General features: G+C 37.5%; 1 protein-coding gene across 2 annotated transcripts in view; it reads left to right on the top strand.

The window, feature by feature from the left end:
- BRINP1 (BMP/retinoic acid inducible neural specific 1) overlaps positions 1-23339 on the top strand; it is a 175607-nt gene that overhangs the window by 33630 nt on the left and 118638 nt on the right. For both annotated transcript variants that reach the window (XM_016429239.2, XM_056812026.1), the window contains one exon: positions 14193-14460. In XM_016429239.2, the coding sequence (XP_016284725.2) occupies positions 14243-14460 (218 nt within the window). In that variant the 5' untranslated portion in view covers positions 14193-14242. The remainder of the gene's footprint in view (positions 1-14192; positions 14461-23339) is intronic.

Genomic DNA, 23339 nt, shown 5'->3' with positions numbered 1-23339 from the left:
CCTTCCCTCTCTACCTAGAGGGATTGTGAAAGCATAAGAATACTGGGTATTTATAAGGCTGATGGGAGGGATCTGTTAAAAAAGAAGCAAAGCATGGCATATTGGTACAGGACATTAGATTTAGAGTCATAGCTTGTGGGTTCAAATCCCAGCTCCATTGCTTACTGCTTTTGTGATCTTTGCCAAGTAATTTATCTTTTCTGGTACTCTGTTTTCTCATCTGAAAAATAACAATATTGGCCTTAGATTATTTCTAAGGATATTTCTAGTTATCATAATCTGATTCTAAAACTCATTTCACATTTTATTTTAAATTTCTTGATAATTGAACAAAGATATGTCATGCAGTGCATATGAGGGGTACTGGTCTTCTAGAAAAGTCTTCAGAGATCTAGATTTCCTCACTGGAGTGGAGAACCAGAGTAGAGATGAAAATATTTTCCAAATCCAGAGCCTCTTCCAAATCAATTGGTGAATCAGACAATAACCCCCTCCCCCCTCACACACATACACACCCAGTTATATATTAAACATATATAACTATATATGAATATATAGTTAAAAAAAACCTTTTAGAATCTTAGAATCAATACTGTGTATTGGTTCTATGGCAGAAGAGAGGTAAGGGCTAGGCAATGGGATTTAAGTGACTTGCTCAGGGTCACACAGGGCATATGCTTTTAAATCAAGCACATGGTACTGCTTATTTCCTAGGTCTCATGATATACCCTTTGGAAGGCAGTGATCTCTAACTCTAGTCTGACTTTCTGAGAAAAAGGAGCTCTAATCATGAAGTCTCAGGGAAGAAATGAATAAGGAAGTAATTTCTCTAACCCCAAATATTTTGAATCTCTTTTTTTTTGAGGGGTGGAATATTCTGTATTTATGAGGATGAATGTAGCACAGATTCTTTCCTACTTCACTTTTTTTTTCTAACGTATTTTCTGGGTTTTCATAATTATAGCGATACCAAAAAAATAAATAAAAAGGAATGTTAGATCATATGCAACTTTATTAGATTCTAAATTATCAACAATTTTGCACAATTTCCCTGGTTTTTCCCTGGGTTAAAAATGTATGGATATTTTATTAGTGCCACTTCTCTTACTTCTCATCTCTCTTAAAATGTAAACAGGAAATTCAATGATCATGAACAACAATATTTCTTTTGTTTAGGGTTTGGTCTAGATCTATGATTTCATTCTTGTAGAGAATTCCCCATGTGAAGAAAATCTCTTAACTGATGTATATTGGCAACTCATCTGCAGTTTTATATCTTAGAGAGTTGCCTGGAGCCCTGAAAAGTTCCCTGACTTACCCATAGTCACTCAATCAGTTTGTATCAGAGTTAAGTCTGAACCTTGCTAGACCTTTCTGATGCAAAGGCCAACCTACTCTCCACTATGCCATGTTGTTTCTCATGACAATAGGGTAGATATTTTGTTTTGTTTGGGCTTTTTGGCTGCCAGGACCAAAAAAATGTCTCCTCATTGACAACTGAATAAAATTTAATTTTCTTAATTTGACATTCAAAGCCTTCCATAATGTGATGCCTCTTAGTCATTCTGCTATCTTCCCTTCTTTGTATTCTATGGTTCAGTCAGTCACACTCTGACCTTTAGGACTTGAGGATGTACTTTCTACTCTTTGACAAAGAGATAACTATATTTAAACCATAGGAATGAATTTGTGCTGATGCTATTTTGTGTCCCTCAATTTCCTTTTTGTTAATGGCCACCCACTCTGAATCTGGTTAAATCTGGAACCCTGTACCAATGTTTTTGCTGTTTTTTTGGTTTTGTTTTTTTGTTTTTGGTGTTTTCCAGCTCATATGGATATTATTTCCTTTCTCTTCTCTATTTGATTTAGTTAAATTCAGTAAACATTTATTACCTTCATTGTATTAGGTGCTAAAAGCATAAAGATGAGAAAATGATATTCTGCTCTTAAGGAGATTCTATTCTATTCCTGAAAACATTATAAGGTTGTGTACCCTTTATAAAAGAAGACTTGGGGAGTTTAGTGCATCATTATCTCTCTAACCCTCTAATCAGAAGGGATAGGACACTGAAAGTGAATTGAGATAGTATAGAGCAGTGATGGTGAACCTTTAAGAGCCCAGCTGCCCAAACTGCAACCCTCATGCTGCCTGTGAGTCTCCCCATCTACCCAAGACAGAAGTGTTTCCACTGGATTCCTGGGCAGAGGGCCAGGTGATGTGAGAAATGTCCTCAGGCCTGTATGTAGAGAGGGAGAAGGGACCAGCCCCCTCTAGGACATATGCCATAGTTTCGCCAACACAGGTATAGAGTATCCAATCCAGAGTGATTCTTTATGGTGATGAGATTTCATATAATTAGCTTATTCTGGAGGGAGAAAAAAAACAAAACAAAACATGTTGTTCTTTTCATTCAAAGCCCCATAAAGCTATTGATGAGAAATGAAAAAATGCCTTTCTCTTTCACATTCTCACCTTTAGAATTCCTACTCAAACTTTTAAAGCCCAACACAAATGCTTATCAAAAAGATTAGATAATTTCACAGTTTTACCAGCAGTGTATGAGTCCCCATTGTTCCTCATCCCCTCTAATATTTGTCCTTTTTTCCTTTTTATCATCTTAGCCAGTCTGGTAGCTGTGAGTTAATATCTCAAAATTATTTTGATGAATATTTCTTTAATAATGATTTAGAGTACTTTTTCCACATCACTACATAGCTTTGATTTTCTTCATTTAAAAAACAAACAAACAAACATATATTTGTAAAACTTTTATCTTCCCTCTTAGAAATAATACTAAGTATCAGTTCCAAGGAAAAAGAGTGGTAACGGCTAGGCAATTGGGGTTAAGTGACTTTCCTAGGGTCACAAGCCAGGAAGTTTCTGAGTACAGATTTAAACCCAGAGCTCTGGTCTCCAGACCTGGCACTCTCTACTAAATCATCTAGTTGCCTCCTGTTTATAACTTTTGATTGTTTATCAATTAGGGACATATATGCTTCCTTTTTCATAAAGTCTTCCTAGGTCCTTCAGTCAGTAATAACCATCTCTACCTGGAACCTCTTAAAGAAATTTACTTGTACATTTATGTATGTGCTTAAATGGCTTTGTGGTCTTATCTATGTGGGTTACCCCTTCTATTAACACAACTCATAGCCTACTGTGCCTTCATTTTTTCCTTCAACTGTCTAGTGATATCTTTTGTTTTTTTTTTACACCTTCACTTCTCATTATATTCCTCTCCTTCCTCTAACACAGGGACCATTTCTTATAATAACAATGAATAAAAAAAGAAAGAGAAAAAAGAAGTTTTAACAGAAGCAGCCCACACATCAACTGTGTCTGACAGTGTATGTATTGTTTCATGCTCATAGTCACCACTTCTACAAGCAAAGGGGTCACTTATGCCTTCTTGTCCAGTGTGATTCTCACTTGTATCCTTTAGTGGATCTCTGTGTGGAGGATTCAAATAATGTACTATAGGCTTTTTTCACTCATCACATATTAATCAATCAAGAAATTTATTATTTATTATATTAGCATGTAGCACTACTATATTCTAGGCTCTATGCTGGTTGTTCTAGATTCTATAATTACTATATTATAGAGTCAAGGAATTTCAGAATTGGGATTAATCACATTTGTACCTGAATCTTTACCACATCACCAACAAGTGTTCACCCAGTCTCTATATGAAGACTTACAGTGACGGGTAACTCACTACCCTTCAGTGCATCAATTTCACAGTTTGGAAAACCTATGACTATTATGAAGCCCAAATCTTCCTTTCTGCATTTTCATCCCTTGTTCCCAGTTTTGCCTATTAGAAAAAGAGTTTCCAATATCTCTCATAGGACACCTGTTGAAATATTTAAATGTTTTTTCCAGAGACTTATTTCATTCAAACTTTGTAACTACCCCAGTCTAGGATAATGTTCTGCACACAGTAGGTGTTTAGTTCAAGTTGTTGAATTGAGTCAGTGCATGGAGTGCCAAGTGATGTAGGCTGTCTTGCTGGCAGGAATAAGGCTTCCTGGGATCTGTTTCTGAATTCTAGGATTCTGTTGTCAATAATTTATAAAAGCAAACAATTAGAAAAATGCCACTGTGTGTGGGATGAATCCAATTTTCTTAATAATACCTCATGCTTCTATAGAGCACTGTTTAGCCAAGGAAACCTTGTGCTTTACAAATAATTCCCATCTTCATCCATACTTGGCAGCTGTAGAACTAAGGCAGCAACAGGGTGAATGACTCACTGAAGGTCACAGGGAAGGCAAACACAGTGCTAGAAATAGAAGCTGTGTTGCACAGAATGCTGAGCTTCCATATCAGGTAATATCTGTCATAATGCACAACACTATGCCAGTAGTTTTTCTGGGGTAAACTACATATACCTAAATTCATGGAGTTTTATAGTCAAATTGGGTACAGCAAATGAAGAGGATCATTATTTCACAATGGGCTAACCCTGTGGTACTAGTAGACGGGTAGTGACTCAGGGAGGCAGATGGTAGGAGAAAAAGATATGGCTCTGGCAACTAGTACATATGAGAAAAAATCCAGTTATTAATATATACCAGACAATAAAGAAATCTCCCTCCATCCCTCATTGCCAAAGTAAAGAAATTGTAGCTTCCCTCTCTTTTCTTCTACCCTCTTCCCTGAAGTTATATGTTGCTCTTTCCTAATGTCTTTTCTCCTTTCAAGATTGCCATAATATGCACTTTACCCCATTTCATCAACATTAAAATATATTGTGACCCACTATTTGATAAAAACTGCTGGGAAAATTGGAAGACAGTATGGGAGAAATTAGGTTTGGATCAACATCTCACAACCTAGAATAGTATACTTGTCAGATCTTTGGGAAAGGAAAGACTTTAAAACCAAGCAAGAGCTAGAAAAAAATCACAAAATGTAAAATCAATAATTTTGATTACATCAAATTAAAAAGTTTTTGTACAAATAAAACTAATGCATCCAAAATTAGAAGGGAAGCAACAAATTGGGAAGCAATCTTCATTACAAAAACTCTGACAAAGGTCTAATTACTCAAATTTATAAAGAGCTAAACCAATTGAACAAAGAATCAAGCCATTCTCCAATTGATAAATGGACAAGGGACATGAATAGGCAATTTTCAGTTAAAGAAATCAAAACTATTAATAAGCACATGAAAGTGTTCTAAATCTCTTATAATCAGAGAGATGCAAATCAAAACAACTCTGAGGTATCACCTCACACCTAGCAGATTGGCTAACATGACAGCAAAGGAAAGTAATGAATGTTGGAGGGTGTGTGGCAAAATCGGGACATTAATTCATTGTGGAGTTGTGAATTGATCCAAACATTCTGGAGGGCAATTTAGAACTATGCCCAAAGGGCACTAAAAGATATTCATATCTGCACTCTTTTGTGGTGGCAAAAAAAATTGGAAAATGAGGGCATGCCCTTCAATTGGGGAATGGCTGAACAAATTGTGGTATATGTTGGTGATAGAATACTATTGTACTCAAAGGACTAATAAAGTGGAGGAATTCCATGGGTACTGGAACAACCTCCAGGAATTGAAGCAGAGTGAGAGAAGAACCAGGAAAACATTATACACAGAGACTAATACACTGTGGTACAATCAATTGTAATGGACTTCCCCATTAGTGGCAATGCAGTGACGCTGAACAGCTTGGAGGAATCTTCAAGAAAAACCACTATCCACATTTAGAGGAAACACTGTAGGAGTAAAATCACCGAAGGAAAACAACTGCTTGAATACATTGATTGAAGGGATATGGTTGGGGATGTAGACTCTAAATGAACATCCTAGTGCAAACATCAATAACATGGAAATAGGTTCTGATCAAGGACACAAGTAATACCCAATGAAATTATGTGTTAGCTGTGGGATGGGTGGGGAGGGAAATAATGTGATTATTGTAACCAAGGAAGAATGTTCTAAATTGACTAAATAAACTAATTTAAGTAAAAAAAAATTAAAATATATTGTGAATGTATGTGGGTCAGGGAAATGTTCTAGCTATAATTTTCATAAAATTTTCTACAATATTTGACAACATTTCATAGGCAAAATAGGGTAATGTGGAATATTTAAGTGAAAAAAAGCACTCCTAATTAAGTGTGGTGTATTATATAGGGAGTTTAATTTGTATTTGAAGCTTTAAGACTTTCATTACTGAGAGGAGAAAAAGAGTGGAGAACCTCTCTTCTCAAAGCGGGGTTCCAGGGTGACAGCTGATGTTTAGAGTTGGCTCAGAGAGATGAGAGGGGTTTTGAAGATTTTCCCCCTTCTGCCTTCCCTCCTTAGCTAAGGCTGCTCTCCCAGATTCACTCTTGTCCCTCTTGTCCCCCCTTCACTACTCAAGACCAAAGGGTCTCCCCTTGATCTGTTCACTCACACTTGTTTCACAGCTTGGGGAACAGATAACTTAATGTCAACCCAATCAGGTAATACAAAATAATAACTGGCAGTAAAGAATGGGAAAAGGAAAGTGGGGAAATGGGGTCCCTGTCTCTATCTAAACCTTTTCCCCTCCATCCTCAAGTTTGGGGGGGGACTTGGGCCATGGCAACCTGAGCCTCCTGAGAGAAAGTCAGGTTGACTCACCCCTGGGCAACAGGAGCTGAGGTAAAGTCTGCTCAGGTTTCTCTTCAGAAAGTCCTTCAATTGGGAAATGTTGGGGGGAAAGATTTCCAATCACCAGCAGGAAAAGTGGGTAACCCTCAGGAGAAAGTCTTTTTCCCACCTTCTGTATTTGGCTACTCAAGACAGAGAGCAACCAACTCCTCTACCAGTCAGAGTCTCCTCCTCCTCCAGATCCCAAACTCCTGGGGCCCCTCCCCTATTGAGGTAATAAGTTTCACACATTCCTCAGCCTGGCACTTTTTCTTTAGTGCCAGCTTCTGTCACAGTGATGTATCAGATACTGTGCTAAATGTGGGAAATACAAAGAAAAGTCAAAAACATTTACTGCCCTCAAGAAGCTCATAGCCAGGGAAATCAAGTGATGGAGATGAGTAAGGAGACAGTTCCAGGCATTGGAGATAGCTATTGAAAAATCTGAGACCTGGAAGATGAAATGTCCTTGGAAAATATAAAGTTTGGTTCATTAAAAAGTGCACTCACACACATACATACAAATATTAGAACTTAAATATTATTCATAAGAGAATAATATCTGGAATTAAGGAAATAATAGTCCTTCTGTACAAGATAAAATTCTTTATTTAGGAAATTCAATGAGCCTGAGATCATCTGGTGGATGATTGGGATGCAGTCAATTCATATAATGATTGATAATACTGGGGATGTTCAACCAGGAAAAGAAATGGTTAAAGGATAACATGAAATTGCTTTCAAGTAATAAAAGTATGTTGTGAAAGAGGGATTAGCACTGTTTTGCTTACCCTCCAAAAGAAGAACTAGAAGAGCTGGGTAGAAGTTATAGAGAAGGAGATTTTAGCTTGATATCAGGACAAACTTCCTAACCAAGTTAACCAGCTTTCTTTCTATCTCCTTGTTACCACAAAAAATTGTTCAAGAGCTTTCAAAGTTTACTGACTGTGGCTTAGTAATCATATCTTCCAGTTCTTTCAGTGTTTGTAGAGGTCATTCATCTCAGATTGGTCAATTGAAATCGGCTTTAGTACTTTCTTCCTATTCATCTTAGGTACCAATTTCATATTGACCATTTTTATTCTCTCTTTTCCAATCCAAAGATCATTCTCCCTGGTAGAGAAAATGTAAATAAAATTAGGAAACAAAGTACTTTCAGAAATTATAATTGTAATAAATAATTATAATAATAAATAACTTTAAATAAACAATGCATAATTCAAAATAAAATTAGAAAACAAAACAAATAACAAACTGATCAACTCTTTTCTGTTATTACTTATTATTATTCCTTATGTCCTGAATAATAATCTTGTTCCTTCTTTGCACTATCCCTCTTATTTACTCGCCTCCCTGCCTATCTATCCATCCATCCAACCAACCAACCATTTCTCTTGGTCTCTTTTTCTCTATCTATCCATTTATCTTTGTATCTATGTCTGTCTGTATGTATGTATCTACCTATCTGTCTATCTATCTACTATTATGTAATCTTCAGCCCATTTTGAGCTTTGAAATATAGCAGTAGTTTTCATGTAATTTCCTCATGGAATCTTATTGTGATCTATTGCCTTTCATCCATTTTTACCATCTCCTGAATATTTTTGATACTTCACAGTGTGTGTGTTTACACACATATACTTATATAAATGTATATTCCATATATGTGTGTATGCATATACATATACACATAAATATTTGTATTTGTATACAATAGTCTCTTTCTATCATTCACTAGAACTCTTTCTCTTTATTTCAGAATTTAATTTTTGAGAGGTCATCTCTCTTGGCTCGATTGCACCTCATAAAATTTTAATTAGTTAATCAGTTGTCAATCAATCAGTCAACTCCCAGCCTTTTTCTGAAGCATTTGAAATTTGCTTTCCCCATATCTAGCATGCATGTTAATAATAATAATCTAGCATTTATATAGCACTTACTATATGCCAGGCACTGTGCTAAAAACTTTTTACAAATATTATCTCATTTAATCCTCACAATAACCCTACGAGGTATGTAGGGTTTTTAACAGATGAAGAAACTGAAGCAAACAGGTTAAGTGAGTTACCCAAAGACATAGTAAGAGCTATGTAAGTGTCTGAGACTGCATTTCAACTCATGTCTTCCTGATTTTAGGAGCAGATCTCTATCCATTGCATTACCTTGTTGGCTCTTTTCATGCTAGACTATAGCTGGATTTCTTTCCCTCATAGAATTTGATGCATTGGTCATTTCCTCAAACCATGCATCTATATCATAACACTTAAAATAATTTGAGAGTTGAAACATCCCTTAAGTCCAATTTTGAATTGGACTTAATTCTGACTTCTGAAAGTCCAGTAACTGAAAAGAAACTTCCCAATACCTTATACTTACCAAGAGGTCATCTAGACCAGTTGAAGAATTCCAAGGAGGAAGTACCCATATCCTAAGGCAGTCAATTCCATTTTTGGATAACTAATTGCTAGGAAGATTTTTCTTTATGCCTAATTGCAACTTCCACCCATTGCTCCTATGTCTCTCCTCTTTAGTCAAATAGAAAAAAAAATCTAATCTCTCTTTCACAGTTATCTTCTAAATATTTGAAGTTATCTAAATTGTCCCCTGTGAAGGTACTCTTCTCCAGGTTAAAGATATTCAGTTTTTATATCATTTATCGTGTAGCATGGACTAATTCTACTTTTCCTTTTTGATGTTCTCTCATGTATTTATAACTTTTCTAAAATGTAATAACTAGAATGAATATTGAATATGAATAGAATACATTTGGTCTAAATAAGGAAGAACACAGTAGGGAAAATATCTCTATTCCTTGGAAGCTATTTCTTTCAATCTAGCCCATTTATTTGTATATATGTATTTGCTTTTTGGATGCCACTTTGCATTACTGACTCAAATTGTACTTGAAGTTCACTATTACCTTCAGATATTTTTCAGATAAAATGATGCCTGGTCATGCCTCTCACATCTTGTATTTGTGAAATTGTGTGTGTGTGTGTGTGTTATTTTGTGCTTGTTTTTGGTCCAAGTACTTGCACCTGGCTCACATTGAAACATTTTACATCTTATTTTATAAGAGTCACCCCCCCCCCATTGGGAATCTTAATTTTGCTGTCCATTTTGCTAGTTAACCCAGCTTACTTCTTGTTTTATCTAAAAATGCATTGAGTAGGTCTTCATTCCTTTTATGCAAATCATTGATTAAAATATTGAATAGAACAGGCCTAACTATAGACTCCTGGGGCCTTATACTGGTGGCCTCTGTCCAAGGTTATTGATCTAGTTCCAGAAAGGACCTCAGGGGCCATTTAGGCTGACCCTTTTATTTTGCAAATGATGAAACTTGTCCTTTAGAGGTTAAGCTCCTTGCCCAGATTCAGACAGGGAGTAACCTTAGAAACAGTAGTTGGGGTGGGGGGAACTGGGTAGCTGGGTAGCTCAGTAGATTGAGAGCCAGGCTTAGAGATGGAAGGTCCTAGGTTCAAATCTGGCCTCAGACACTTCCTAGCTGTGTGACCCTGGGCAAGTCCCTTGACCCCCATTGCCTAGCCCTTACCACTCTTCTGCCTTGGAGCCAATGTTGGCTCCAAGACAGAAGGTAAGGGTTTTAAAAGGAAAAAAAAAGGAAGAAACAGTAGTTGGGCTTGGCTTCTCCACCTTGCCCATACATCCAGAGAGAGATTGAGCTTATTTCAAATCCATGTAATTGTGCTATTAGGTAGTCCCCCATATCTCTCTATCTTTATCATAAGAGTGACATAAACTTGATCATATGCTTCTTTAAAATCTAGGCAAAGTATATCAATAGTTTTAGAACAGGGCACCAAGCATTGCCTCTAGAATTAGCTGATTCTATTCATGGGGGACTCTCATCTATGGATTTTTACTAGCTGTGTCACTTTGAACAAGTACCTTAATCTTTGGGGGCTCACTTTACTCATCTGTAAAATTTAAAAAAAAAAAGATTGAACAAATGGCATTAAAGATCCCTTCAAACTACAGATTGACAATATTATCTCCCAGTTTAGTAATTCTGGTCAAAAAAGGACATTAATTCTAGCTTTTCTCATTCAAAAAGTCATTATAAGAAACCTACTCTGTACCACAAATTGGGCTAATTGTTCAGCAAAGAAAAAAGTGAAACTGTTCCTTCACTCAAAGAATATATATTTAAACAGATAAATAGAGATACAGATAAATACAAACAGATGCAAGGCTTTATTTATTTTTTTAAAATTTTATGTGTGTGATTGGGTGGGAGAGAAACTTCTATCTACTAGTCTGTGGATCCAGAGAAGCCTCATGTGCTTGAGATAAATATGGAAGGTATCTTGGAGGTTAGGGTTAGATGTAAGAAGGGAGTAGTTTTCAGGAATGAGGGACAGACATGTGCAAAGGCACACAGAAAGGGTTGTAGTGTTCTCTATGAAGAATGATAAGAAGGTATGATCTATTGCTTTGGTGCCACCACTTTCTTCTAACTCAGAACAGGCCACCTCTTTCTTCTGAAACACATTCTTGATGATTTTTAATAGCACATTTTGCATAAAAGTCATCTGTGGTAATATGCTGCATCTACTTATATCCACCTTGCATGTTTTCTTTGCTCTTTAGGTCATTGAAAATTGTGAATTTTCTAAGATTGTGGTTTTCCATGATTTGGCTCTCAATAGCCTCACCATGAGAATATTGCTTTTAAAAAGATGAGTTTTTGAAGCAGGAATCACCTTGGGGCCATTGAAACCCCTAAACAATTTTCACCATAGTTTCTATCAGAGGGCCTTGGGCAGAGAAAATGTTTGTTGTTCAGCTGAATTAGTGCCACAGAGAATAATTTCACTTTTGAAGAAAATGATCATGTTCTCAATTTGTTCATCTGTTAAATTAAGGTTAACTTAAGGGACTTGTAGCTAATGACTTAACCAAGAGGAGTGACTCATAGTGGAATTTAAGACAGAATGACAGGTTAGTGCAGAAGACATTGAAATCCAAAGAAGCTTTTCAATAGTTCTTTAAATATTGCATAAAGCATTACACATTTGCCTTTGGTAACATTGCTTCTGTTCCAAAGAAACACTCATTTTAATTCTGAAATTAATTTCTTCTTGACATTAAAATTTTTTAAACTTCTTTTTAAAATGATGTGATTTGGGGGGTCACCTAGGTGGCTATGGGGATAGAGAGACAGAATGGAGATGGGAGGGCATGGATTCAAATCTGACTTCAGAAACTTCCTTAAATACGTGACCCGGGGCAAGTCACTTAAACCCAATTGCTTAGCCCTAGTCCTTATTGCTGTTCTGCCTTAGAACAATACATGGTCGATTCTAATATGGAAGGTACGTTTTGTTTTGTTTGTTTTTAATGTGATTTCCTAAATCGTTACATATTTCTCTATTCTTTGATGACACATTCACCCTCTCCCACTCATTTCTCGAATACACCTAGTCTTATGTTCCAGCCTCTAAACTACCACCAACTGATATTAAATGGGGTCACTTTTGGCAAATCAATTTTCCTTTCTGACCCTCAGTTTCTGTATTATCCAAGGGAAAGATTTACAACAGATTTCCTCAAAATTCCTTTCAGCACCCATTCTACATTTTTGTGTTCCTATGCCCTAAACCCTAACATTCTATCCTATATTCTAACAATTTGTATTCTCAGCTTCTTTTCAGCACTGGTCTTCTATGATCCTATAATCCTATGACTGATGTGTCTTAGCACTTCTCCATCCCCTTCTCTCATGAATGCTTAATGTATACTTTTGGGTACAGCCACACACAGACATTTATCCACCAGCACCCACACTGACATACTTATCAGTACTGTGCACATAGCCTGACACTTTCTTGAATGCATGAAATGATCTAGATTCTGTTGTTTCATAAATACTTCATTACCAAAGTCTTTGAATGGAGACATATAGACATGACATGCACACAGCATCCACCTATCTCTCAACCATGGAAGACAGCTCATCTTGGAGCTACCCAACAAAGTATTTCAGAACTGTCCTTCAACCTACTTCCAGTTTATGTGGATTCTAGCAAACTGTTTTGGCAGCCAAACTGCTGAGGTTCTGTGCTCTATGAATCCTATGAGTCAGATTCTAAACAAAACTTCAGGATCTAGCTTCCATGATCCCTAATCCCCCTACCTCACCCCCTAACTATGTGTCCTTTCTCAATATTTAGTTTAGTTAGAGCATACAGTATAGAGTGAATTTTTGTAGTAACCTATAATAAACCAGTATTTTGGTTTGTTTGAACCTGGTGGTATGGAGGTAGGGTGAGGATGAAATCTAGTTAAGCAGGGAAGATAAATCCTCCATTTATTCCCTTTATCTTAAGCAGGGCTTCTCCTGTTATTGGCCAAAAAAAAAAAAAGGATAAAGCCATTTTGTTTATATGTCTTTTACTTTGCAGACTACAAAAGTGCTTTTCTCACAAGAATCTTATGTGGTAGCATTATAATCACAGTTTTATAGTTGGGGAAACTAAGACTTAAAAAGATTTTTTTAAGGAGTTTGCCCATAGCCACAGTCTTGAGAAATGAAAGGTTAAATTGGAGCTTATTTCTTTTGACAGGATTCAGTGTTTACCCCACCTCCACCCTAAAATTACTTTCTCTCTTAAAAACTCTACCCTCCATGATGACTTCAAACTCAAATACAATCTATATTCAGAAAATAAACCCTTAGCAGGTGATAAAGAAAGGTGGGGGAAATAAAGGAATATCTGACCAACACCTAAGACTTAGATATTGATAAGGATTTCTCCAAAGTTATACAGCTAGATCATCTTGTCCATATCCGTCATTTTATAGTTGAAGAAAATTATTCTTAGAGAGGGAACATGGTAGAGTGGAGAGCTAGCTAACCTTGGAGACATTAAGACTTCCTGGTTGCATGTCCTATCTCTGACACATAATGGCTGCATGATCCTTGGCAAGTAATGATCTAGGAATCACTTAATCTTTGTTGCCTGTGGAATAGTTGGTAGAGTGGGTTTCAAATAAATATGCAAATATCCACATAATTTCTTTAAAAAAATGATACCTAGATACGAGAAGTAGAACTAGAACTCACTAGTTCCTAATTATATAATCTTTCCAGTATTACTGTGTTTTCTCTCATACTTCATTTGCCTGCTACCCATTTTCTCTTTCCAAGACCCTCTCTTCTTTGGACACTGTAAAAGGAGCTGTGCAAAGAGGCCTGGAAAAAGCCAGTAAGATTTCTTCTCTGGGCCTCAATCTCCCCATATATAAAATTGGATAGTCATCCAACATCTCTTCTGGCTTGAATATACCATTCTTTATACTAAATTTTATGCTCCAAAATTTGTTCCAATTTGAACACCATTTTATTCTCTATTCTAATGTTCTATTATCTAAGGTTCCTTCCAGGGAAAGGACCTTTTAACACTAAAAATTATTTGGATTATTTGGAAGCTCATTGCATCTATTTCTACATATTAACCATTTTTCTTCTTTCTTTTTCTCCTCCCTCCCTCCCTCAACCTTTCCCTTCTGTCATTTCCCTCCCTTTTTTCACAGGACTCCACAGAATGGAGCAAGAATGAGAGGAATAAGGCAGACAGAAAAGCATGAACTGGAGGTTTGTTGAGTTCATCTACTTCCTGTTTATATGGGACCATATAACAGTGCAGCCCTCCCACCAGGAAACAGCTGTTACCGACCAACATGTCTCCAAGGAATTTGATTGGCTTATTTCAGACAGGGGACCTTTCCATCACTCCCGGAGCTACCTATCCTTTGTGGAAAGACACCGTCAAGGATTTACAACCCGATATAAAATATACAGGTATGTCCTAAACTGATCTGACTTCTAGTGAGCTCTTGCTTCCAATAATCAGTCTGCTTGGGTGGGCCAAAATTTGCCTTCAGAATGGTTTTAGGGAAGGAATATCAATCAAAATCATCATAACCTTTCCACAGAATGGAAATAATGTTCATTCTTTTGGCTTAGAAAGAAGAAACAGTCTTAAGACACCAGATATTATTCTTGGAAAGTATTCAAAGGCACCCCAATTCAGACAGAAAATAGTCTACACACTGATAAACAAGTTAGAATAATCAATAGTTATAGTAATATTTCCCATTTCTATAGCACTTGAAGGTATACAAAACAATTTCCTAAAAGTAGTGCAATGAAATAGATGGTGCAAGTATAATGCTTCCCATTTTATAGATGAGAAAATAGATTTTGAGAGGGGTAATACTTGCCCATGGGTTCAGCTATTGGTAGATCAGGGAGTCAATTCCTCATCTACTTATTCTATTCCAGGAGTGGGAGAAGGGCAGTATGATTGTGAACAAAGGAAAAAAAAATGTATGCACACAGGGAAGGGGAAGCAAAACCTCAGTGCCCAGCACTGACAGGCGATCAATGATCACACAGAAAATATGTATCTGTAAAGGGTGAAATTATGGTTGAGACTGAAAAAAATCTAAATTTAAGTGGTCGCCAAGGGAAATCCCAAATAATAAAATACCCACGTCAGCTGCCAAATTTTATGGTGATTTAACTGATAGTGGAGAAGATTAAGAAGAAGGAAGAAGAAGGAGTAGGTTTTTTCTTTCCCTCTCCCCCCACCTGATTAGTATAGGGTGGGGGAGATCAGGAGATAAGGGAGTAAGGATTTGGAATATGAATGAGGAAGGAATCAGCCTGACCTCCAAAGGGGCTCAGTTAAGATGCCTGAACTTGAAATCAGCTCCAGGGCAAAACTCACCACCCAACATTCCAAGATGTTGGATCACTTAGCACGCTGCCAGCCAGAGTCATCTCTCCAGGGAAAGAGAAAGAGGCAGGAAGTGACATGCCTTATATGGATGCTTTTACATCACTTTTCTGCATCTCATCTGTACCAATGAGCACTTAGCTTGACTTAGGACAGCCCAGAGGTCTGTTCTTTTTTTGCACATGTCTGTTGAAGGCCATCTCCTCAGATAATTAAATCTTGAGTTTGATGCAGACCTTAAAAATCTTGTTAAACTGAGTAGGGTGGAGAATATAGAGTTTCAAAGACCTGATTCTGTTATTCCAAGTATCTCCATTGTTACTGATCAGAAAATAGGTAAATCACATCTTCTAAATAATGGACTGATTAGGATGGAATAGTTTTGAAATTCACATATCAATTGCAGTATTTGAGCCTAAATTTTTCTAATTTAGAAATCTACCCTTCTATAAACTATGCTAAGTAGCCACTTTCATAGAACATTTATTAAGTTAAATACTCTTGCTAAAATTTAAGTTCCTTCATAGCCTACCTTCTACTTACCATTCCAGTTTTATTCATTTATTCATATGCATTTATTCTAGACTTGAGTCAAACTTGTCTGCTAATATTTTTCAGTCTCATTCCTTTCTTTTTCATCTTCAAGAATCTGGTCAGCTTGTTGCTCATGGGTGTATTTTATGCTCCTCTCATTTCTATCTTCAATCCTTCAATATAAGGTTAACAGTCACCTCTTCCAAGAAGTCTTGTCTAGTTCTACCCAAGTGAAAATGATAGAATATAAACTTCTTTTTTTTAATTTTATAATATTGTATTTGATCATTTCCAAGCATTATTCATTAAAGACAAAGATCATTTTCTTTTCCTCTCCCCACCCCCCATAGCTGACGCGTGATTCCACTGGGTATCACATGTGTTCTTGATTCGAACCCATTGTCATGTTGTTAGTATTTGCATTAGAGTGTTCATTTAGAGTCTCTCCTCTGTCATGTCCCCTCAACTGCTGTAGTCAGGCAGTTGCTTTTCCTCCGTGTTTCTACTCCCACAGTTTGTCCTCTGCTTATGAATAGTGTTTTTTCTCCTAGATCCCTGCAGATAGTTCAGGGACATTACACCGCTACTAATGGAGAAGTCCATTATGTTCTATTATACCACAGTGTATTAGTATCTTTGTACAATGTTCTCATGATTCTGCTCCTCACACTCTGCATCACTTCCTGGAGGTTGTTCCAGTCTCCATGGAATTCCTCCACTTTATTATTCCTTTTTGCACAATAGTATTCCATCACCAACATATACCACAATTTGTTCAGCCATTCCCCAATTGATGGGCATCCCCTCGTTTTCCAATTTTTGGCCACCACAAAGAGCATAGTTATGAATATTCTTGTACATGTCTTTTTCTCCATTATCTCTTTGGGGTACAGACCCAGCAGTGCTATGGCTGGATCAAAGGGTAGACATTCTTTTATCGCCCTTTGGGCATAGTTCCAAATTGCCCTCCAGAATGGTTGGATCAGTTCACAACTCCACCAGAAATGAATTAATGTCCCTACTTTGCCACATCCCCTCCACCATTCATTACTTTCCTTTGCTATCATGTTAGCCAATCTGCTAGGTGTGAGGTGATACCTCAGAGTTGTTTTGATTTGCATCTCTCTGATTATAAGGGATTTAGAACACTTCTTCATGTGCTCATTAATAGTTTTGATTTCTTTATCTGAAAACTGCCTATACATGTCCCTTGCCCATTTATCAATTGGAGAATAATTGGAGAATAGCTTGGATTTTTGTACAATTGATTTAGCTCTTTATAAATTTGAGTAATTAAACCTTTGTCAGAGGTTTCTATGAAGATTTTTTCCCAATTTGTTGTTTCCCTTCTGATTTTAGTTACATTGGTTTTGTTTGTACAAAAGCTTTTTAATTTGATGTAGTCGAAATTATTTATTTTATATTTTGTGACTCTTTCTATGTCTTGCTTGGTTTTAAAGTCTTTCCCCTCCCAAAGGTCTGACATGTATACTATTCTGTGTTTACCCAACTTACTTATGGTTTCCTTCTTTATGTTTAAGTCATTCACCCATTTTGAATTTATCTTGGTGTAGGGTGTGAGGTGTTGATCAATTCCTAATCTCTCCCACACTGTCTTCCAATTTTGCCAGCAGTTTTTATCGAATAGTGGATTTTTGTCCCAAAAGCTGGGATTTTTGGGTTTATCGTATACTTTCTTGCTGAGGTCGCTTGCCCCCAGTCTATTCCACTGATCCTCCTTTCTGTCTCTTATCCAGTACCAAATTGTTTTGATGACTGCTGCTTTGTAATATAATTTAAGGTCTGGGACTGCAAGGCCCCCATCATTTGTGTTTTTTTTTTCATTATTTCCCTGGATATCCTTGATCTTTTGTTATTCCAAATGAACTTTGTCTTGGCTTTTTCTAAATCAGTAAAGAAATTTTTTGGGAGTTCAATGGGTATGGCACTAAATAGATAAACAAGTTTGGGTAGGATGGTCATTTTTATTATATTGCCTTGTCCTATCCATGAGCAGTTAATGTTTTTCCAATTGCTCAAGTCTAGTTTTAGTTGTGTGGAGAGTGTTTTGTAGTTGTGTTCATATAGTTCCTGTGTTTGTCTCAGGAGATAGATTCCTAGGTATTTTATTTTGTCTAAGGTGATTTTGAATGGGATTTCTCTTTCTAGTTCTTGCTGCTGAGCTGTGTTGGAGATATATAGAAATGCTGATGACTTATGTGAGTTTATTTTGTATCCTGCAACTTTGCTAATGTTGTTGATTATTTCAATTAGCTTTTTGGTTGAATCTCTAGGATTCTTTAAGTAGACAATCATGTCATCTGCAAAGAGTGATAACTTGGTCTCCTCCTTGCCTTTTTTGATGCCTTCAATTTCTTTATCTTCTCTAATTGCTACTGCTAGTGTTTCTAGTACAATGTCAAATAGTAGAGGTGATAATGGGCACCCTTGTTTCACTCCTGATCTTATTGGGAATGCATCTAGTTTATCCCCATTGCAGATGATATTAGCTGATGGTTTTATATATAGACTGTTTATTATTTTTAGGAACGACCCTTCTATTCCTATGCTTTCTAGTGTTTTTAATAGGAATGGGTGTTGTATTTTATCAAAGGCTTTTTCTGCGTCTATTGAGATAATCATGTGGTTCTTGTTGGTTGCTTGTGGTCAATTATGTGGATGGTTTTCCTAATATTGAACCAGCCCTGGTATAAATCCTACTTGATCATGGTGGATGACCCTTCTGATCACTTGCTGGAGTCTTTTTGCTAGTATCCTATTAAAGATTTTTGCATCTATATTCATTAGGGAGATTGGTCTATAGTTATCTTTCTCTGTTTTTGACCTGCCTGGTTTTGGAATCAGTACCATGTTTGTGTCATAAAAGGAGTTTGGTAGAACTCCCTCTTTGCTTATTATGTCAAATAGTTTGTATAGTATTGGGGTTAACTGTTCTCTGAATGTTTGATAGAATTCACTGGTGAATCCATCAGGCCCTGGGGATTTTTTCTTAGGAAGTTCTTTGATGGATTGTTGGATGGCTTGTTTCATTTTCTGATATGGGATTATTTAAGAATTCTATTTCTTCTTCTGTTAGTCTAGGCAGTTTGTATTTTTGTATATATTCATCCATATCACCTAAATTGGTGTATTTATTGCCATATAATTGGGCAAAGTAATTTTTACATTTTCCCCACGTGTTAGTATACATAGATTGATATAAATGTAGTCCTTATAGAAGAGAGTTTGAGTAAAAGAAGAAGATAATATTTTTCCTTTTCCCTTTCCTTCATATTTACCTTTTCAGGTATTCCATGCTCTTTGATTTTAGATATCGAACTTTCCACAGAGCTCTGGTCTTTTCATTGCAAAAAGTTGGAAATCTTCTATTTTGTTGAATGCCCATACTTTCCCTTGGAAGTATATAGTCAGTTTTGCTGGATAGCTGATTCTTGGTTGAAGACCCAGCTCTCTTGCCTTTCTGAAGATCATGTTCCATGCCTTACGATCATTCAGAGTAGAACTTGTAAGGTCTTGTGTGACCCTGATTGGCATTCCTTTATATCTAAATTGTCTTTTTCTGGCTTCTTGTAGGATTTTTTCTTTTGTTTGAGAGTTTTGGAATTTGGCAATTAGATTCCTGGGAGTTGTCTTTTGGGGGTTTAGTGTAGAAGGTGTTCTGTGAGCTCTGTCAGTGGCTGTATTTGCCCCCTTGTTCTAGAATCTCTGGACAATTTTCTTTGATTATCTTTTGTATTACGATGTCAAGTTTGGTGTTTATTTCTGACTTTTCTGGAAGTTCAATTATTCTTAAATTATCTCTTCTCCCACTATTTTCCAAATCTGTCACTTTGTCAGTTAGATATTTTATGTTCTCTTCTAATTTCTTGGTCTTTTGGGTTTGCTTTATTAGTTCTTGCTTTAAAGCCTGGTTTTCTTTTACAGTTTGGTCAAACTGGTTTTGTAGATGCATGAATTTCTTTTGCATTATTTCCCACTTTTCCTCCCAGAAGGCTTCCATCTTTTTGCTCATTTCAGATTCAAATTCTTCATGGGTTTGTGGAGGGTTTCCATTTCCTTTGGAAGGTATCGGAGCATTTGCTTGTGTTTCCTCTTCTATCTCCTCTGTGTTTTGTATTTTTGCTCCATAAAATGTGTCCAAAGTCGCCCCCTTCTTCTTGTTTCTTTTGGAATTTTGGGGCTTTTGTGCTTCTGTGTAGTTTTCCATCTCTATCTGAGTGGGGAGGATTAGCTTTTCTTATCTCTGTCTGGTGTTCAGAGGTTTTAGCCCTAGGCAGATTGTCTGTTCTATGCAGTTATTATTCTGTCTTCCCGGGGAGCCAGGAATTGCTGGTGTGTCCCTGTTACTGCCCTCCTCTCCTCGACACCCTCCTGATGCTTCTCCGTTGCCTTACTTCCATGCTCTGAGCCTAGCTTGGCCCTTGTTCCTGTGCCTTAGCCGATCAGCTGCAGCACTCTGCCGGGGGAGGGGCCACAGCTTCCTGGAGCTCAGAGGGCTCCTAATGAGATTAGCTTTCCCTGGGTTGAATTTAGTATGCCTTGAGGCAGGGACTTTTTTCGTGAGACTCCAGTGGAAGGATCCAGCCAGGGGTTTACAAGCTCCTCCCTCTCTCTCTGTTTCCCTGCTGTCTGGGTGCCCCCTCGACTGGGTCAGGTTGTTTTCAGGATGTGGCCTTCTGAATAGCCGGCTCCCAAGGCCCTTTTGCTAGTCCTGAGGGTTGCTGTTGTTCCAGATGACCCTGCTCTCTGAGGGGAAGGGGCCACGACTTCCCGGAGCTCCGAGGGCTCCTCCCAGGGGGTTAAGAGCTCCCCCATCCCTCTCTGTTTCCCTGCTGTCTGGGTGCCCCCTCGACTGGGTCAGGTTGTTTTCAGGAAGGGGTCTTCAGAATAGCAGGCCATGGGGCTCTGAAGTTGCCTTTGCTGCCTTGGACTCGGACTCAGCGCTCTGGGTTGGGGGGGATGGGTCCTAGGACCTTCCTTCTGCCTACCCCTTAGGTCCGAGTAGTCTCAGGTTCTGGCTTTTGGTGGGGGGGCATATCTTTTGATTTAGGTCCAGGTCCAGGAGGAGGACTCCCGGGGTATATGTTGTTGATCGTTTTGGATTCCGGTGCCCTAGGAGCATTCGGTTTGAGATCAGTAAGGAAGGGTTTCAGGAGATCTGAACTTTAGCTTTCTCTAAGCCGCCATCTTGACTGGAAGTCTCCAAAGTAATTTTTAATGATTGCCTTAATTTCCTCTTCATTGGAGGTGATGTCCCCCTTTTCGATGCTGTTAATTAGAATATAAACTTCTTGAAGGCAAAGACTATGCCCCTTTTGCATTATCATCATTCAAACAGTGCATCATTGCATAACCAGCATTGAGAGCAATGTCTTGCATATGCTCCAGGTACTTAATGATTCTTAAATTTAATTGAATCCCAGACCAATATACCTCCTATGTTCTCTAAATCTTTTCCATAAAAAAGACTTCCCATAGACCATCATTATATTGAAAATGTACAAGCAGAAGCAAAACATTGAAACTTTTGACAAGAGTATGCCAAAATCAGTATTCTGAACTCAGTATGTAGGTTAGAATGAGTCTTGAAAATTGGGCTTTGGAGGAAAAGAGTGAATGTGTAGCATGTCACATAGCCAGTTGGGGTTCCCCAAAATGATGTACATTAATTAGAATGTTTTGATCAAAAGTATAATGTAATGTCTATCTGCTTTAATTCATGCAGCTTAAATATGCCTGCCTCCTCCTAAATATGCCCTACTATATATGTAAGGAGGCCCCATATCACCCAAGTTCCTAGAGTAATTTGGCATTTTTTCCCTTAAAGAAGATAGTAATGAACATTTGTTCTCTTTAAATAAATGAAAAGATAACATGTATAAAAGGATCATTCTGTCTAAATTTAGAGAGAAGTTATAGGACCTTTGAATAGAAATAATAGGGATTCATGTCTTGGCTAAATATGGGGAAAAACTATAATTCTTAACAATATGAACTGCTTACCAAAGAAATAGACTGTGTTGGTAAATATTGAGCTCCCTATCACTAAATTAATAATTGCTTTCTGAACCTCCAATACACTGGAATATTGAAGCTGTATAACATCATTGCAGGCCAAAGAGGGTAGCCACTTTTGGTTCTTCCAACTATAGAATTCTATGAGCCAATTAATAAATATGGTCAGATTGTTTGTCATAGTAGAGGTTACCTATTAAAAGAAAAAGAGATGGTCCTTGAGTTCTAGGACCTGTGTTCAAAACTTGGCTGTGCTGTTTTCTACATATGTGATCATCAGAAAGTCCTTTCACTTCTCTAATGCTTAGTTTACTCCTCTGTTAAAACAGGAGAACCAGACTAGATCTCTAAGTTCCCTTCTAGGTCTGCAATTCTATGATTCTATTATCTACATTGATATATAGACTTTTCTGAGACTGGCTAGTAGTGTGTGTTAGAGCATGTCCATGAATGAGATTAAGATAAATGTTTTAACTTATGTGAGCTAGGCAAACCTCTCTTTCTTAGGCAAATTATATGCTTTTGAGAAAACTTAGGCAAAAGTTCATGAAGGTTCTGTGCCCATCAGTCTTCACACTTGGTGAAACCATTCAAAACACAATGGGTACCAGATGGTAGCTTATGAGTGATATGATTTGTAATAGGAGATACCCAGAAACATGCACATGGGGGCTGGTCTGTATTCCCCAGAGGAATACAGATCCCCACCTTAGCATACATGTACACAGAGATCTCAGGCAGGTATCCAGAATCATCAACTCATCCATGAATAAAGCTGAACAAACAGCAACATTCTTACATGGACATGCTCATCAGAACTGTAGTAAATTGGCAATTTCTCTCCCTAACAACACACAGCTTTGTTGAAATTCTGTAACAAGCTGGCTGTTGATTTCCCACGGTGTCTTGCTATGAGGTAATATGGACACAGCATATTAGAAGCATATAATTTGCATTGCAGACCTGCATAGATAAAGCCACTGCCAGAGTTGAGATGCATCATAAAGCCTGACTATCATGAGCATCCCGAGCAATTGTTTCTATAGCATCCAATGTCCTAGTCCTAGTCCATCCCAGATTGTATGTCCCTAAAACATCAGGCCCATTAGTCAGATGCATCTCTACTCAGCTCTCAGTTTGCTTGCAGTGGGCTTGAAGTGGGCAAGGACAAGGCAAATCTCTCATAATCGGGGGTGAATCTTCCCCCCCCCCTCATTGTTTATCTTTTTCTGCCTCTCTGTCTCTATCTCACTGTTTCACTCTGTTTTTTTCTCTCTCTCTCTCTCTGTCCCTGCCTCTCTGTCTCTATTTCTCCATCTGTCTCTGTCTCTTTTTTCTTTCTGCTCACAGAGTCTCTGTGAGAAGGAAG

This window comes from Monodelphis domestica, chromosome 1 (assembly GCF_027887165.1).
Source record: "Monodelphis domestica isolate mMonDom1 chromosome 1, mMonDom1.pri, whole genome shotgun sequence".
Lineage (NCBI taxonomy): Eukaryota > Metazoa > Chordata > Mammalia > Didelphimorphia > Didelphidae > Monodelphis > Monodelphis domestica.
Note: the sequence above shows the minus strand (reverse complement) of the source record. Positions and strands in the feature narration are given on the sequence as shown.